Below are 17,311 nucleotides of genomic sequence, written 5' to 3'. Positions count from 1 at the left end.
ATGAGGCTTGTTGCCTGAGACTGCAGTCATGTGTGTGCGAGTTGCATTTGCGTGAGGCTTTCTGAAGAGTTTGTTACTCTTCATGACTAGTTATATGTGAATACAAGTTGAAGCTCTGCAGAACATTCAGAAACTGATCTTTAGATGCATTTTCGGTTAACAAGTTGACATTAAAGTCTCTACTTATAATTATTGCTATTTTTTATCATATAATATGTTGTGCAATGCCTCTAATTTATTTCTAAAAATTTCAGGAACACCACACGGTGATCGGTACACTGACGTTAATATTAAATTATTCTTTTGTTTTTTCAGCTGTATTGCTGCAACCTCAAAATGTATTTCTTCCCTCACAGATTCTGCTGCAGACAAGTTTTTAACTTTTACTCCATGTTTTACATAAATACAAACTTCACCATGTCTTGTATCCTTCCTGCAATAATGACTGGCTAAATTATATAGGGAAATAGGCCTACTAAGGTTTACTAGTTCATTACTCTTGCACAAATATTTTTGAACACAAATGCCATCTATACTAGCTTTACTGGTTGCCGTCTTAAGTTCTAATATTTTATTTTTAATACACTGTATACCAAGGCTCCTTATTTTTAAATTATTAAAAATAACTTGAGAGGAGTTCATACTTAACCTATCCAATGTTACCAGCTGTTCCTTGTTGAGGCTGGGTACCGAAAATCCATAAGAATTACACTTTCCTACCCCTTGTATCTCTTACCCTCGGAGGTGCTGCCATTCTTGATGTTGCATCTGATGTTGTAGCTAATGTTTCCATGGATGATGGAATTGTTTCTGTATCTGATGTTTCAATGGATGCTGGGGATGCTGCCAGTTTTGACGTTGAATCCATTAATGCAGCTAATGTTTTGGTGGATGCTGGAATTTTTTTGCAGAAGCTGTAGTTTGAAAGAAAGCTTGCACTGTAGATGCCGCTGGAGTTTCAAAAGATGTTTGTGCTGCAGGTGAAGTAGGTAACTGACACTCTGTAGATGTTGATTTGGCTACTGCTGTCTGTGTGGCAGTTTGTAGCACTGGTCTTGGCTCTGTTCTTCTGATTACTGGCTAGTCACCAATGCTAAACTTGCTGTTGAGACTGATAAGTCTGCAGATAGAGATGGTTCAGCTCTTATTGACGATTTTGACGCCACTGGTGAGTTGTCTGTTGTACTGGGAGACATTTCAGATGTAGATACAAATTGTTTTATTTCGTTTAATGCATATGATTCATTAATTATTACAAATGATTGAGGGACATCAGCTCTTTCTGATATTCCACTGATGCTGATATTGCAGTAAGTTCTTTATGAGACTGTGTAACAGTGTGTTGCACTACTTTTAGAGTATTTGATAGCCTTCAATATTTCAGCACTGATGGCTTCTTTCCCTTTCAAGTTTCTGTGAAGACCATGTTTTGTAAAATGCTCTCTGCAATCACTATTTATCCTTAAATATGTTGCATTAGAATAACCTCTACATATCTTGGCAAAGAGTCTGTAGGCACTAATAATCTCAGTATTTGCGCACGAGTTTTCCGTGATATCATACCTATGAGGAATACTGAGAATGAAAAATTTAACTTCACGCATTTTGCAGATTACTTCCTTTAACATTTTCATAGCGTGTCTAGTTTCATTGTGGTATATGCAGTCGACATCTCCAATTATCACACATGTGGTACCACTCATCTGAGATTTTTTTTACAGCTGTTTAAAACTTCACGTAGTGGAGTTCCTGGTTCGATTATGCCTGGTACCTTGAATCCTGTTTTATTAGTACTCATAATTTCAGCTATTTCTCTGTGCTATTTTCAAGGAAACTAAACTTATTACTTAGTTCTATAGGAAGTTCTGCAGCTTTTGTTATAGGTCATGCATTGTTTCTTTAGTCTGACACTGGAGAAATGTTGGCTAGATTTTGAAGAATAACTCCCTATTCTTACCAAATTTTCAAGCATTTTGATGTATTTTATGACAAAACCAAGTTCTTTCCTAAGTTTATTCTCTAAATTAACTTGCAAATCTGCACTGTACATTTCAAGTCTCAACCGTTACAGTACAGTATAGTTGCTTTATAGCTGTCTCGTAATATTTCAAGTCACCCGTTAACTCAACGGGTGCAATGTTTGTTCTCTTGTGTTTACAAAAACCAGACAGAGATCTGTTGGATTTGCTTAAGGATTCATTCAGTTGATCATGAACAAGTCACTCCAGAGCTTTGGGTAGAGTTGATAAAATTATGATTGGACTGTAAACACAAGACAGTTATGGGATGAGTCAGACTAAGCTCCTTTCCCACTGAATGGAATGCATCCCATTCACAAACAGAAAATTAAATATGTTTGTGAAGGCATACATCACAGCAGTCACAAAAAATATCATTGTTACTTCCAGCGTAACCTTAATAGCTTGTAATAATGTGCTCAACTGTAAATTCAGACTATATAGACTATAGGTACAACAATGTACTACAGTATTGTTGCCCTCCCTGTCCACCTACCTTTTAATTTCAGCACACCAAAGAAATAACTGGGAAGCCTCAATTTAAGACTTTATGATCCACCCACACAGCTAAGCATGCTAACGCATCTAGGTGAATCTGCCTGGATAAAAGTCATCATACAGATTAAGGATGAGGATTGGTGAGCCCCAGAGAGCCAAGAAGAGGTTTTTTGGTGATTCACACATCCAACGAGATGAATACAGGTAGTGTTCCCACATTCTGCCCCAGATACACACACGCAAACATTCAGAAAATGTTCTCACACTTGCACATGTAATTTACTCTAAACACAGACAGATAGGATACACAGATTCCATCCTGGGGAGAGTGGTGGCGTCAGGAAGTGCAGTCAGCTGCTGTCACAAACACTGCCAAAATTGATATAACAAATGGTGACCCTGTAGAAGAAAAGATCATTTGAAGATATTATATCGGAAAGCTTGTTCTAATATTCAGTGCATGTAGCCTAATGCGTAAGGAGTGAAAAGAAGAATAAAGAAGTTCAGATAACTGTTCCACCCTTTTCTTGCCTGTATGCAATTACACTTTGCCAAGATCAGTTCTTTTCCGTGATCACAGACTGGAAAAAAATTAACTCCATTATCACGTTGCACACTTTCTAAGTGGCTGTTATGTCATTCTTTGACAAAGGAGTTACAAGATATGGAATGACAGGGCCTGTGCTACAACCATCACTTTCTCAGAATGATATATAGGCTACCATATTCTTAGGAACTGCACTGTCCCTGCCCAAAGTACAGAAATAGATTCAGTTGCACTTCATGCACACGCATTGAAATACTAGTTTAACAGGGAAGTCCTAAATGCATGTAGACTTCACACATCTAATTACAATCCTAATTGAACCACTGTGTTTTCCTTGATTGCTTCCATGAAAGGTGAGTTATGCAAAAAATACATACCACATAGGGCCAATGATGTTGCACCTCATATTTAACAATATGCTTCAAAGAAAATATAAATACATAAATCACGTTTTTCCAAAACCTTTTGTTGTTTTCAAACAATGTGAAAGGGAAAAAATTATACGTGCTTTGGCCGCTACTTAATAAACCAACTCAACAACCAATTAAAAGAAATTTATTATTTGTTAATTGTCAACCAATTCATAAGGTATCTCAATTTTGCACAAACAAACACATATCCCCTCTAATTAACAGCAACGAAAATATCTTCGCATACCTTGAACGATGATGAATTCGCTCATTACTTGCTGCAAGTTTGACAACACAGACATTTCATTTCGGAAAACACTTTCACTAATTTCTTTATTGGTAGATAGTGCAGGATTCTTAGATAACGTACGTACTACAGCGAAGATGTAATTCAAAAGTAGTTACGATGCATTTCAGCAAAAATAACCTCCAAAAGTCAGTGAACAACACACGGAACACACAACACTTTCAAATTTCAATTAACCGCGCTTTGTTGATGTTCAAAGATTGCTAAAATTAGTGGCCAAATATCAGAGACTCGACATACTTCCAAGCCATGTCATCAATGTTTTCATAAGTATGCAACAGGGTAAATATTTAAAAATATATGCTATCAGAGATGCACGATCATTAAACCACTCAAATTACGGATGTTACACTAAATTTGACGATAGAAGAAACATTGACAAATACTTGACACTCTTTGAAAATATTATCAAAGGTCTTCGATGCGAGCTAGTCACACACACACCGGTGGTCATACAGCCATATACACAAAACGAGTGCAACCTCTGTCCAGATAAGATCATTGAAGATGGCGCTATTCATGAAATTCGTAAACGAACCGATGTGGAAAATTACCTATATTTTATTAATTATTGTTGTCTGTCAGCCAATTTTATCAGAAACTTACACATTACCATTCAAAGGTAAGTAGAATGGGAAGCTGCGAATAATAATATCACTTTTTGTTTCATATTTGGAACAAAGTCTCAACAGTGATTGTGAAAATATCAGAAAAGCACAACTGCTGGATTTAAATATCGAATTATGGTTTCACTTAGTGCATGACATGTATCCGGACGACAACGTGACCTGCGATTGCGCATATGAACGACATTTTGAGATATATTGTTACCCTGGAAAACCGAAGCACGTTCTCCACACCTTCGAAACAGTGACGGTGAGTAGTCGAAACTACTACTCGTTTTGGCCTTTTTATGCTAATGTTCTGTAGTGTATCTCTACTACCATCGTTAAGGAAAGGTTGCTTATTGCTGTGCAATGCATTGGTACTACTTGTTTAGTCACACTATTAAAATACTCGTTGACACAGTCACGGCCGGCCGGGATGGCCGAGCGGTTCTAGGCGCTACAGTCTGGAACCGCGCGACCGCTACGGTAGCAGGTTCGAATCCTGCCTCGGGCATGGGTGTGTGTTATGTCCTTAGGTTAGTTAGGTTTAAGTAGTTCTAAGTTCTAGGGGACTGATGACATTAGAAGTTAAGTCCCATAGTGCTCAGAGCCATTTGACACAGTCACGTAGACCAACGGTAACATCAGAGATACGCATTGAGTCGAGGTATATAGTAACAGAAAGTGGTTGTTAGAAAATAGTGGTGTACATCATATTAGCAATAAATGATACTGAGCTATTTGACATCTATTGTTGGACAAGGACCTCTTGTGCACTACCGTAATCTAAGCGTTTTGGTTTGTAGTGAAAGGCACCCATGTAGCTCCTACTCTGAGAGTTGGCAGTATCTCTAGTACTTAAACCTTGTTCTTCACGTATAATAAAAATATTCATATACGCAAAACATTACAGAGGACATTCCCAGAGAGCCTGAAATACGTTGTCAGACCACATTTACAAGAAATGTAGTGAGATAGGTATTAATAATAACCTAGCAGTCTCATTACTTACATCCTTATTGAAGGTACTAGAAGAAAATTTGTATAAGAGAACCATAGGGTCATTCCATGCCAAGTGGTCTAAACCTTCCCACCATCATGTCTCCAATTTTCTTCAAATTTTATCTGTAGCACTAGTCAAGTGCTAAATTAAGTTTCTCAAGATTTCAAGCCTCTAGCTGCAATACTTGCTGATCTACACCCCCTTGTCTGAAGGGTAGTAAGTTCGCATGCGCGCGACATCAGACAAAATGCCATTTTTGGGGTCTCATAAAATTGAAACCAATTCATAAGAATGGTTAGTAAGATGAGACCCTGTACAGTTTTTTGTGCTGATTCAAACGAAATTAATTATAAGATTACTGATGCAAAATCCGGTCAAACAAGTCGACTCAAAGTGTACCCCTAATTCTGTCGTGACTTAATGCGACAAATTTTGACCAATATTCAGACTGCAATAATTTCCTTGCAGATAAAGATATGGACTTGAACTTTTTACCAAGTCTTATCTTTGTGCTGGACATAATACAGCTGGATTTCCAACTACCCAGGCTTTATAGTCGCCTTGCAAAATCTCTTCAAATTTGGCAGTGTCAGCGCAAATGGCTTTATTTACCAAAGTTCAAAGCCCATTACTACAAAATAGTCAGCCTGGATTTAATTGTGAATAGTATCATCTGAAAGAGAAACTCTTGCTCTACGAGATGGATATATTTTTCTTTTGCAACGCTTCCATTAAGTGCTTATTTACTCAGGTCAAAGTATCTTATATTTTGTGTGCGCAGTGCCCTGCGTTGGTCCATGATGGCTGAGCCATTACTGGTTATCACAATAAAACCAGCATCCCCATCGCCATAGGGGCCACGCCCGATAGCCATGCAGTAACAGCCACGGGTGGGTATCTTTACTGCAGGTTCCCAAGCCTGATTACAGGGTGTCTTTACCACAGGATCCCAAGCCTGATTGTGGGTTTCTTTATGCAGGTTCCCAAGCCTGTCTTCCTCAGTTACTTCATCATTCTGGAAGCATCGTTGATTTGCAAGAGAATGCTTTCAGGAAAACTGTATTGCCGACCAGATGATGTCACTGATGGAGCTGGAATAACACCAATGATAAGTTGTTCTGGAATCCAGCAAGTATCACGTCTTAAGGGCCAATAAAATGAACTTGCAGGACCATGAGGATGCATAAAGCTTATGAAAGCATCTTTCTGTTCGACTGAGATTTCAACGATGTTTCCAATCCACCATTTCTTTTCATAAATGCAAGCAACATACTGCCCAGGCTGAAGATCCATGACTTGAACTACTACTTCAGCAGCACTAATTTTGGCCAAAAAAGATGTCGCATCATTAGAAACTCTACTGACCTTAATTGTCATCATATCAATGGGCAAAAAATGGTGGTTTTCTCTTGTGCCAGCTAGAGTGTGCCCTTGCAGGAATCTTTCTTCTTGAGAAGCTTTTTCTTCTTCAACTTCCTCTTTGCTGATGAAAAAGAATTTGATTCCATTGATATTATCATTGCAGAAGTTGAAAAGATCTTTGGGTGTTAGAATCTGGTTTTCATATGGACGTTGCAAACTTGCTCTTGCTGCCAACCGTTTTGTTGTGCCTCCAATGCCATCACAAGGCGACTTTCCATGGCTTGTTCCAAAGAAATTCCATTCTGCTGTTATTTCAAAATCTTCTTTGTGATAGCATAAGTTGAGAAAATTCTTGAAATTCTTATATTGTGCAGCTGAACCATCACTGAAGTAGTGGATGTGGCTTATTTTGGAAAATTGCATCTTCAGGTAATTGATTACTTTTCCAATGTAAACATGGACAGTAATCGTATCGTGTCGAAGGCAGTCACTAATAACACAAAGATTCACACATTGCACCTCTTCGTTTTCACAGTAGTAGACTACAAATGGATGAACTGTTGCTTGACTGTTTTCCCAGTGAAAGCCTTGCACTGCATCTTGAACAATAAATGAATAGTTTTCAGCAAAATCCATTAGTATTATGAATTCGCCTTCTTTCAAATCAGTTTTGAGAGCTTTCAGGTGCTGGCTTTGATGCTTGGCAATGTAGTGATGACAAGACAGGTTCCAAATTTTTGCTGCAATATCTTCAACATACTCTTCTGTTGAAAGCTGCTTTGTTTCTAAAGTATCCCTGTCGGTATGAATCCATTGTTTGTACTCAATCAGTTCTTCAGGGTCATTATCTTCAAAATATGTTGCAATAACTGCTTCTACACCTTCTGGACCAGGGCAGTTTTCACAACGATGAAGCATACAATCCTTGTTTTCCAAGCTGCAAACAGCTTTGCTAAGAATTTCCTTGTAGTCTTCATTGATTGATGCACCAGTGAGCATAAGCTTGACATTTTGGTGTATTGTACAGACACAAACTGAGTGCATTCCAGCAGAGCCAACTGTAACACACCATTTTGGTCTAAGCTCGCAAAACTTTGAGAAGCCAATTTCTGGTCCATTTTGCTTCTGATAAGACACGTACATTTCCTTCAAATTGCAAAGCAACAACCGCTTTTGCTTGTACACCTTTGTTCCTGAAATTCTCACAGGCACACAGTCTTTCTTCCCTGGACAAAGTCTGCTGAATTCGTCATCTTGAAAAAAGTCATGTACTTTCTGAACAACTTCATCTGAAAGCTTCCTTCCTTGCCGATTTGCTGGAAAAGCTAGAACACCTTGCTCATTCTTCAGTTTTCTCGCTTGCTTTACCATTCTTTCTGATACATTAAATGCTGTTGTCGTATCTTTAATTGTCCAGCTTCTTGGAACCAAGGTCAATATTTGAACTTTTGTCCTACGATTTGACACATTACATTTTTCTTTCAACTCTTCTATAAGATTATCAAGATCTGCACAATTATTGCATGGGCGACTTTTACTTGAACTTGGCTGTTCATCGTAATTGATTCCTACAGCAGCAGCAATTTGATTCCCAATTAAACTTTGTGCATCCAAGATCTTTCTTTTTGCATAGCTTTGCTTATCTCTTTTACTTAGTTGTCTTCTTTTCAATGGTGAAGCACCAATAAATGATAAACTTTTGTTGATGGCTGGTTCAGTTTCATCCGTTGTGAAATCTTGTTCAGATTGGGTTGATAGTGATGATGAATCTTCTAGCTTTTGGTTCAGTGCCGACATGCAGCGAGGGCAAAGCTTCTGACCAGGTTTTATATCAATCACTTCTTTTTTCTTTAACAGGCAAAGTTTGGCAGCTGTTTCATTATCAAGCAGTCTAAGTCCAGCTTTTACATTGTGATTCCTCTTCTTGAATGGATTGCAACATTTCTTTTGCATCGCTTGATATTCATGTAGGAAGAGGGCTTCATGGTGGAAGCAAATGATGGAATTTTCGTCAAGTTTGGCTTCTGAACGCGAAACAAGCAATTTCTGGTCACATTCTGTGAAATCACTAAACGCTTTGAATCCAGTCTTCTTAGCATAGAAGATAACATGGCACTTCGATGCAGCAGCATCTTTTCCAATTGAACAGGGGGCCAACGATTCTTCTTCTTCATTAACTTCTGACATCTCTCACTGGCCAATCACTGAATAAAACACGAATGAAATATCCAATTATATCAGTAATTCTAAGCGACTATTAAGATTCAAATTCCTAGAAATGAAGAAAAATTAGTGCATCGCGCATACAAAATATAACAACTTTGATGTGAGTTAATGAGTACTTAATGGTCGCGTTGCAAAAAAAACAAATGTCAGTCTTGTAGAGCAAGAGTTTCTCTTTTAGGTGATACTATTCACAAGCAGATTCAGGCCAACTATTTTTTAGTAATTGGCTTGAAACTTTGGTAAATTTTACCGTTTGTGCTGACACTGCCTAATTTGAAGAGATACTGCAGGGCGACCATATGGCCTGGATCATTGCAAATCCGGCTGCATTATGTCTAGCACAAGCATGAAGCTTGGCCAAAAGTTCAAGTCCATATCTTCAACTGCAAGGAAATCATTGCAGTCTTAATATTGGTCAAAATTTGTCGCGTTGTGTCACGACAAATTTTGAAGTATACTTTGAGTCGAGTTATTTGACCGGGGTTTGCATGAGTAATGTTATACATAATTTCGTTGGAATCAGCAAAAAAAACTGTACAGGGTCGCATCTTACTAACCATTCTTATGAATTAGTTTCGATTTTATTAGACTCCAAATATGACATTTTTTTTATGTTGCATGCACACGGACTAAGTACACTTCAGACAAGGGGGTCTAGATCAGCAGCTATTGCAGCTAGAGGCCTGAAATCTTGGGAAACTTACTTCAACACTTGACTAAAGCTACAGTTAAAATTTGACGAAAATTGGAGACCATGATGGTGGGAACTTTTTTCAGTTTTAGACCACTTGGTGTGGAATGACCCCATACTAAGTTGCCCTCAAAATGAGGTACTTAGCCATTCTGAGCTTATATTTTAAAAAGGGTACCTCAACAATATGTGCGTTTTTCGACCCACAAATTGGATTACACAAAACTGTAATGACAGAACATTGTTTCTGGAGATTTTTAAAGTATTTGATTATGCAATTCGCAGTATTCTCCCAGAGGCTCAATTATTATAGTGTAAGAGATTTTCCTGGTTTTCTGTCTTTAAATAATGATACAGCATCTTCAGAAAAGGAAATGACCACTACAAGTTTATTGCAAGGATCAGTATTGGGTCCACTCTTGTTAATGTAAATGATATTCCTTCATGTATCTAAGAAGTGAATAGTTAACTTTTGCATTGTGAATATCATCACATTCAAGCTAGAAAAATGTCAAAATATAACTGACTTCAACTATGTTCTTTCACTAGTGTTTTATGTCATAATATTCTGGGGTAACTCATCATTGATGCAAAAAAAAAGTTTTTGCAGCACAGAAGTGAGTAAGAAGACTGATGTCTGAGGTCCATTCTAGAACCTCTTGCAAACCGATCTTGAAAACAGTTCGGTATATTAACAGCCTCAGAGTCGCTTTACTCCCATATGGAATTAGCCAACAGTCAGTTACAGTTTGCAAATAAGACTAAGGATTTGGCGGCTTATATAGAACTGTTCTTATATAGAAGTGTGTGTGTGTGTGTGTGTGTGTGTGTGTGTGTGTGTGTGTGTGTCCCATAAACCATGGACCTGGCCATTGGTGGGGAGGCTTGCGCCCCTCAGCAATACAGATAGCCGTACTGTAGGTGCAACGGAAGGGTATCTGTTGAGAGGCCAGACAAATGTGTGGTTCCTGAAGAGGGGCAGCAGCCTTTTCAGTAGTTGCAGGGGCAACATATGGATGATTGACTGATCTGGCCTTGTAACACTAAGCAAAACGGCCTTGCTGTGCTGGTACTGCGAACGGCTGACAGCAAGGGGAAACTACAGCCATAATTTTTCCCGAGGGCATGCAGCTTTACTGTATGGTTAAATGATGATGGCGTCCTCTTGGGTAAAATATTCCGGAGGTAAAATAGTCCCCCATTCAGATCTCCAGGTGGGGACTACTCAGGAGGACGTTGTTATCAGGAGAAAGAAAATGCATTCTACGGATAGGAGCATGGAATGCCCGATCCCTTAATCGGGCAGGTAGGTTAGAAAATTCAAAAAGGGAAATGTATAGGTTAAAATTATATATAGTGGGAAAATTACTGAAGTTCGGTGGCAGGAGGAACAAGACTTCTGGTGAGGTGAATACAGGGTTAGAAGTACAAAATCAAATAGGGGTTATGCAGGAGTAGGTTTAATAATGAATAGGAAAATACGAATGCGGGTAAGCTGCTACAAACAGCATAGTGAACGCATTATTGTGGCCAAGATAGATATGAAGCCCACACTTACCACAGTAGTACAAATTTATATGCTAACTAGCTCACAGATGACAAAGAGATTGATGAAATGTATGATGAGATAAAAGAAATTATTCAGATAGTGAAGGGAGACGAATATTTAATAGTCGTGGGTGACTGGAACTCGATAGTGGGAAAAGGAAGAGGGGCAAACAGTATGTGAATATGGAATAGGAGTAAGGAATGAAAGAACAAGCCGCTTGGTAGAATTTTGCATAGAGCATAACTTAATCACTTGGTTCAAGAATCATAAAAGAAGGTTGTATACATGGAAGAAGCCTGGAGATACTGGAAGGTCTCAGATTATATAATGGTAAGACAGAGATTCAGGAACCAGTTTTTAAATTGTATGACATTTCCAGGGGCAGATGTGGACTCTGACCACAATCTATTGGTTATGAACTGTAGATTAAAACTGAAGAAACTGCAAAAAGGTAGGAATTTGAAGAGATGGGACCTGGATAAACTGAAAGAGCCAGAGGTTGTAGAGAGCTTCAGGGAGAGCATTAGGGAACGATTGACAGGAATGGGGGAAAGAAATACAGTAGAACAAGAATGGGTAGCTTTGACAGATGAAATAGTGAAGGTAGCAGAGGATCAAGTAGGTAAAAAGATGAGGGCTAATATAAATCCTTGGGTAACAGAAGAGATATTGAATTTAATTGATGACAGGAGAAAGTATAAAAATGCAGTAAATGAAACGGGCAAAAAGGAATACAAACACCTCAAAAATGAGATTGACAGGAAGTGCAAAATGGCTAAGCAGCGATGGGTAGAGGACAAATGTAACGATGTAGAGGTGCATATCACTAGGGGTAAGATGGATAGGCCTACCGCCTATAGGAAAATTAAAGAGACCTTTGGAGAAAAGAGAATCACTTGCAAGAATATCAAGAACTCAGATGGAGCAAAGAAGGGAAAGCAAAAAGGTGGAAGGAGTACATAGAGGGTCTATACAAGGGCGATGTTCTTGAGAACAATATTATGGAAATGGAAGAAAATGTAGATGAAGATGAAATAGGAGATATGATACTGCATGAAGAGTTTGACAGAGCACTGAAAGACCTATGTCGAAACTAGGCCACGGGAGTAGACAACATTCCATTAGAACTGCTGACAGCTTTGGGAGAGCCAGTCCTGACAAAACTCTACCATCTAATGAGCAAGATGTATGAGACAGGCGAAATGCCCTCAGACTTCAAGAAGAATATAATAATTCCAATCCCAAAGAAAGCAGGTGTTGACAGATGTGATAATTACCGAACTATCAGTTTAATAAGTCACAGCTGCAAAATACTAATGTGAATTCTTTACAGACGAATGGAAAAACTGGTAGAAGTCGGCTTCGGGCAAGATCAGTTTGGATTCCGTAGAAATGTTGGAACACGTGAGGCAATACTGACCTTACACCTTATCTTAGAAGAAAGATTAAGGAAAGGCAAACCTACGTTTCTAGCATTTGTAGACTTAGAGAAAGCTTTTGTCAATGTTGAATACTCTCTTTCAAATTCTGAAGGTGGCAGGGGTAAAATACAGGGAGCGAAAGGCTATTTACAATTTGTACAGAAACCAAATGGCAGTTGTAAGAGTCAAGGGGCATGAAAGGGAAGCAGTGGTTGGGAAGGGAGTGAGACATGGTTGTAGCCTCTCCCCAATGTTATTCAATCTGTATATTGAGCAAGCAGTAAAGGAAACAAAAGAAGGGGGTTCGGAGTAGGTATTAAAATCCGTGGAGAAGAAATAAAAACTTTGAGGTTCACCAATGACATTGTAATTCTGTCAAAGACAGCAAAGGACTTGGAAGAGCAGTTGAACGGAATGGCCATTGTCTTGAAAGGCCCATATAAGATTAACATCAACAAAAGCAAAATGAAGCTAATGGAATGTAGTCGAATTAAATTGAGTGATGCTGCGGTAATTAGTTTAGGAAATGAGATGCTTAAAATAGTAGAAGAGTTTTGCTACTTGGGGAGCAAAATAACTGATGATGGTCGAAGTAGAGAGGATATAAAATGTAGATTGGCAATGGCAAGGAAAGCATTTCTGATGAAGAGAAATTTGTTAACGTCGAGTATAGATTTAAGTGTCGGGAAGGTGTTTGTGAAAGTATTTGTATGGAGTGTAGCCATGTATTGAAGTGAAACATGGATGATAAATAGTTTGGACAAGAAGAGAATAGAAGCTTTTGAAATGTTGTGCTACAGAAGAACGCTGAAGATTAGGTGGGTAGATCATATAACTAATGAGGAGGTACTGAATAGAATTGGAGAAGAGAAATTAATGGCACAACCTGACTAGAAGAAGGGTTCATTTGGTAGGGCATATTCTGACTCATCAAGGGATCACCAATTTAGTATTGGAGGGCAGCGTGAAGGGTAAAAATCGTAGAGGGAGACGAAGAAATGAATACACTAAACAGATTCAGAAGGATGTAGGTTGCAGTAGGTACTGGGAGATGAAGCAGCTTGCAGAGGATAGAGTAGCATGGAGAGCTGCATCAAACCAGTCTCAGGACTGAAGATGACGACGACAACAACAACAACAACAACACACATAGAGACATATGTATATTGTACATCTCCTAAACTTCTGGGTCAGTTTCAACCAAAGTTGGTAGATGAAGATGGTTCTTACCCCCAAGATGCTTCTTTCCAAATGGTATCAAAGAGGTGAGATGGGGCTAAAAAAGAAGCATAATACACTGTGCACAGATAATCAGACAATATTCATCCAGTATTGGAGAATGAAAGCACTTGGCAACTTTGCAGCAAACCTTAAGCATAATTTCAAAACTTTTTCTCACATACATGCTCAATGTGAGATATGTAACACATTAATTCATTTGCAAAGTAATCAAACGTTTGAATGTTTTTACACAAGGGAGTTAGTTTCTTTAAAGGAGGCGGGCGGGCTTACGTCTCATAGGGGTCGGATTGAAAAGAGGGTTACATTGAAGCATAACTCAGGAACATGTTGGGCAATTTGAGGCTAGCTTGTTAGCTACATGACTTATTATTTGTAGAAATATACTGTGGTTGTAAGATGCTCTACTAGCATTAGGGTGGTGTGGATGAGAAGGGGTGACAAAAAATGTTGAGAAATGACCTTTTGGTATTTATTTCTTGTGTTGAGACTGACTTGGAGTGCTATTAAAACGAAGAGGAGCAATTTCCCTTTGTGCTGTTCAGCGAGTCAACCAGTGTGCATTAAACATCTCTTCCTAAGGCCATGGATCTGTTCGTGAAACCTTAAACATATTTCTTACTGTCTGGAAAAATCAAACAGTGGAAAATCCAGATACGATTATCGGAATTTATGAAAGGGATAGGCCCTAGATTGCTATTTGCCATAGAGGTGACATGTTGAGTTGAAGACCGGCACAATGAAAAGGCAGTTACCCACTGAGCTTTCGGCCAGATCCTGCTTCAGAAAAGAAAGGAAAATGTGCGCACACACGTACACACTTTCACACCAGCGGGCACACCTCACACACACATGGTATTATTTCTGGCTGGAGATCGTAGTAAAACATACAGTTTACACATGCATCATTCAGCCATACTATGCCACAGAAAGGAGTGAGGTATTCAGCCTTAAAGTTATTGACCATGTACCCAGTGATGTAAATAATTTAATGAATAGTAGAATTACTTCCAAACAAGCCGACATCATAAATGTTTGACAACTCCTCCAATCCATAGGTCACTGTTTACACAAAGAAAAAAATTTTAAAAAGTCTCATTGATGGTTTCATATTTGTTTTACATGCCTATCGACCACTCAGTGCTTCAACTTTATAATACAGAAGTGTCCGATTCCACCCATCTGCTTTGACCCATAACGTTGCCAGTATGGCGGAAACGACCATTCCCTACGGTTCCAATATGGCGCCTATGACGTCATTACATAAACATGACAACAAAGACGAATATAGATAGAAAAACTAACACACACATCTTCCTCCAAAAATATAATCAAACTAACGGGACAAGCATGGGAAATTGGGGGTTTTGGGGTGGAGACAAACTAAATTTAAACACAGACCACCATACCAAATGACACAAAACGACGAACTATATCAACAACACACAATTCCCAAATTCCACTACACACAATATCCCCCGGAATTTGTCACTTCGCTTCACCTATATAGCTCAACCGCAATTGTCGATACCACATTATAAACCTCCAAAAATTACACTAGCACCACAGCTATTGGTACCACAAAACCAACACCTAGACAAGCAAAATTGGAATTGAACACATCCCTTGACCTATTTAGCTCAGCAGCAGCTCACAATACCAAAACACCCATAGCTACAACCATGCATTGGAATCGGACACTTCCCTACACCTATATAAGTTAGCAGCAGTTCACGATACCGAAACACTCATAGCTACGACCGCGCGTTGGAATCGGACACTTCCCTTCAACAGCAACTCAAGATACCAAAACACTGATACCACCAAACAACACAGAAGTACCCCACATACCACCATAACAGGCAAAAAGTACACCGAAAAGCACGACTACTTACCACAAAAAAGTTCCGGCACTGCAGTGTAGGTCAGTCAACAAATATAAACAAAAAAATAAACAAATCTCAATCACACACTACAACTCAACAACTGCAACAAAATAGATCTTCCACAATATAATCAAAAACCAATCACCACCCCTCACCCACCTACCTCCACAAACATTGTCAACTACACCCCCCCCCAACAAGCCACAGCCACCAACCCTCACAACACCTCCTTAACCAACCACCTTTGGCATATACATTTTTCTAATTGCCCTTAAAAAAAACCCTAAAAATGCAGTAGCTCTCAGGTATGCGCTTCCGCCAACAGTATTCATCTAAAAGAGACCGAAGGTTAGAAGAGCGACTCTTCCCCTTCCCAATAGCTGACTTAACCGCCCCCCAAAACCCCTCTATCGTATTTGTACAAGCCCCAGTCTCATGATTTTTAAATTCTAAACCATGGTTAACTACTACATGCTGATACCCCTCTTGCCCGACCCTCTATAAGATGAAAAAGCATCTGAAACTACTGTACTGCTCTCTTCAATAAACTCCCCAGTTAATCTCACCAATTCCCTTTTCGTCCGCCCCTCCAAAACCCTAAAAATGCACTCTGAAAAACCATCCCCAGCTACAACAGCCCCCCACTCTCATAAGCCAACCAGAGACTTATCCCACCCATGCTACTTCTTCTCAAACTGCGACTTGTCAACCACCACCACCAACCCAGGCCCACCCAGCTTACCCTTGCACTTACTGTACTCAGAACACACTTCCCTACAAAACGAAAACCAGTCAAGAACTGTCCTCTCTCTCTCTCTCTCTCTCTCTCTCTCTCTCTCTCTCTCTCTCTCTCTCTCTCTCTCACCAGTCTCACGTGCACAAAAACTGTGAGAGGATCTATAACAAAAATAATACGTCAACAACACAATCTCTGCCATGCCCAACCTAGACCTCTTGAACCAGGTACCACGCCTTACGGAGCGTCATAGGTTGTCCCTACGGCACCGCCACGTGTAGCCATCCCTTGTCCGAGATGCCGGAACTTTTGCCAACTGTATTTCCTGCCGACGCGCGCTGCCCCTAACCACTTCTGCCAGCAGCTCATACAATTGCAAAAATTTTATAAGGGACAACGCATTGCCCCCCATTTCCGCATGCGAACAGGCTTGATAGACCTAAACATGCCACAGTGATGCTTCAGTCTTTTCAAAGATGCCTCAGAAAGTAGCACGGATAATATATAACCCCCATGCAGCATGACTTGGGAAATTCATCCCCCTCATACAGCCTGATGTATGTTTGCTGTTATCCATTGCATCATCTAGAAATTTTATTGTGTGGATAATAATATTGTATTTAATAAACTTAAATATTATGAAATTAATGGCATTTTTCTTGAATATATGGAGTCCTATCTTCTGTATCTACTTCCGTTCTCACCAAGCCAACATAGAATGTGTGGCAGACATTACACAACAGATCTTAATTTCCCCTTCTTAATCCACTCAAAGCTTCAACTACATAACGAGCTCTTGTTGTAACCAAC

The 17,311-nt window shown here is 39.3% G+C and overlaps 2 protein-coding genes across 5 annotated transcripts in view; one reads left to right on the top strand and one right to left on the bottom strand.

Annotated features, from left to right (window-relative positions):
* LOC124613480 (tubulin epsilon chain-like) overlaps positions 1-3,966 on the bottom strand; it is a 159,145-nt gene extending 155,179 nt beyond the window's left edge. For all 4 annotated transcript variants that reach the window (XM_047142189.1, XM_047142188.1, XM_047142187.1 and 1 more), the window contains exon 1: positions 3,721-3,966. In XM_047142189.1, coding sequence (XP_046998145.1) covers positions 3,721-3,775 — 55 coding nt within the window. In that variant the 5' untranslated portion in view covers positions 3,776-3,966. The remainder of the gene's footprint in view (positions 1-3,720) is intronic.
* Positions 3,967-4,264: 298 nt separating this feature from the next.
* LOC124613125 (nuclear envelope integral membrane protein 1a) overlaps positions 4,265-17,311 on the top strand; it is a 115,689-nt gene continuing 102,642 nt past the window's right edge. Inside the window, exons 1-2 of the mRNA XM_047141741.1 lie at positions 4,265-4,402; positions 4,538-4,656. Coding sequence (XP_046997697.1) covers positions 4,288-4,402; positions 4,538-4,656 — 234 coding nt within the window. The 5' untranslated portion in view covers positions 4,265-4,287. The remainder of the gene's footprint in view (positions 4,403-4,537; positions 4,657-17,311) is intronic.

The sequence above is a fragment of the Schistocerca americana genome, chromosome 4 (genome assembly GCF_021461395.2).
Source record: "Schistocerca americana isolate TAMUIC-IGC-003095 chromosome 4, iqSchAmer2.1, whole genome shotgun sequence".
Taxonomy (NCBI): Eukaryota; Metazoa; Arthropoda; class Insecta; order Orthoptera; family Acrididae; genus Schistocerca; species Schistocerca americana.
The sequence above is the reverse complement of the archived record's forward strand: the minus strand, read 5'-3'. Positions and strand labels throughout refer to the sequence as shown.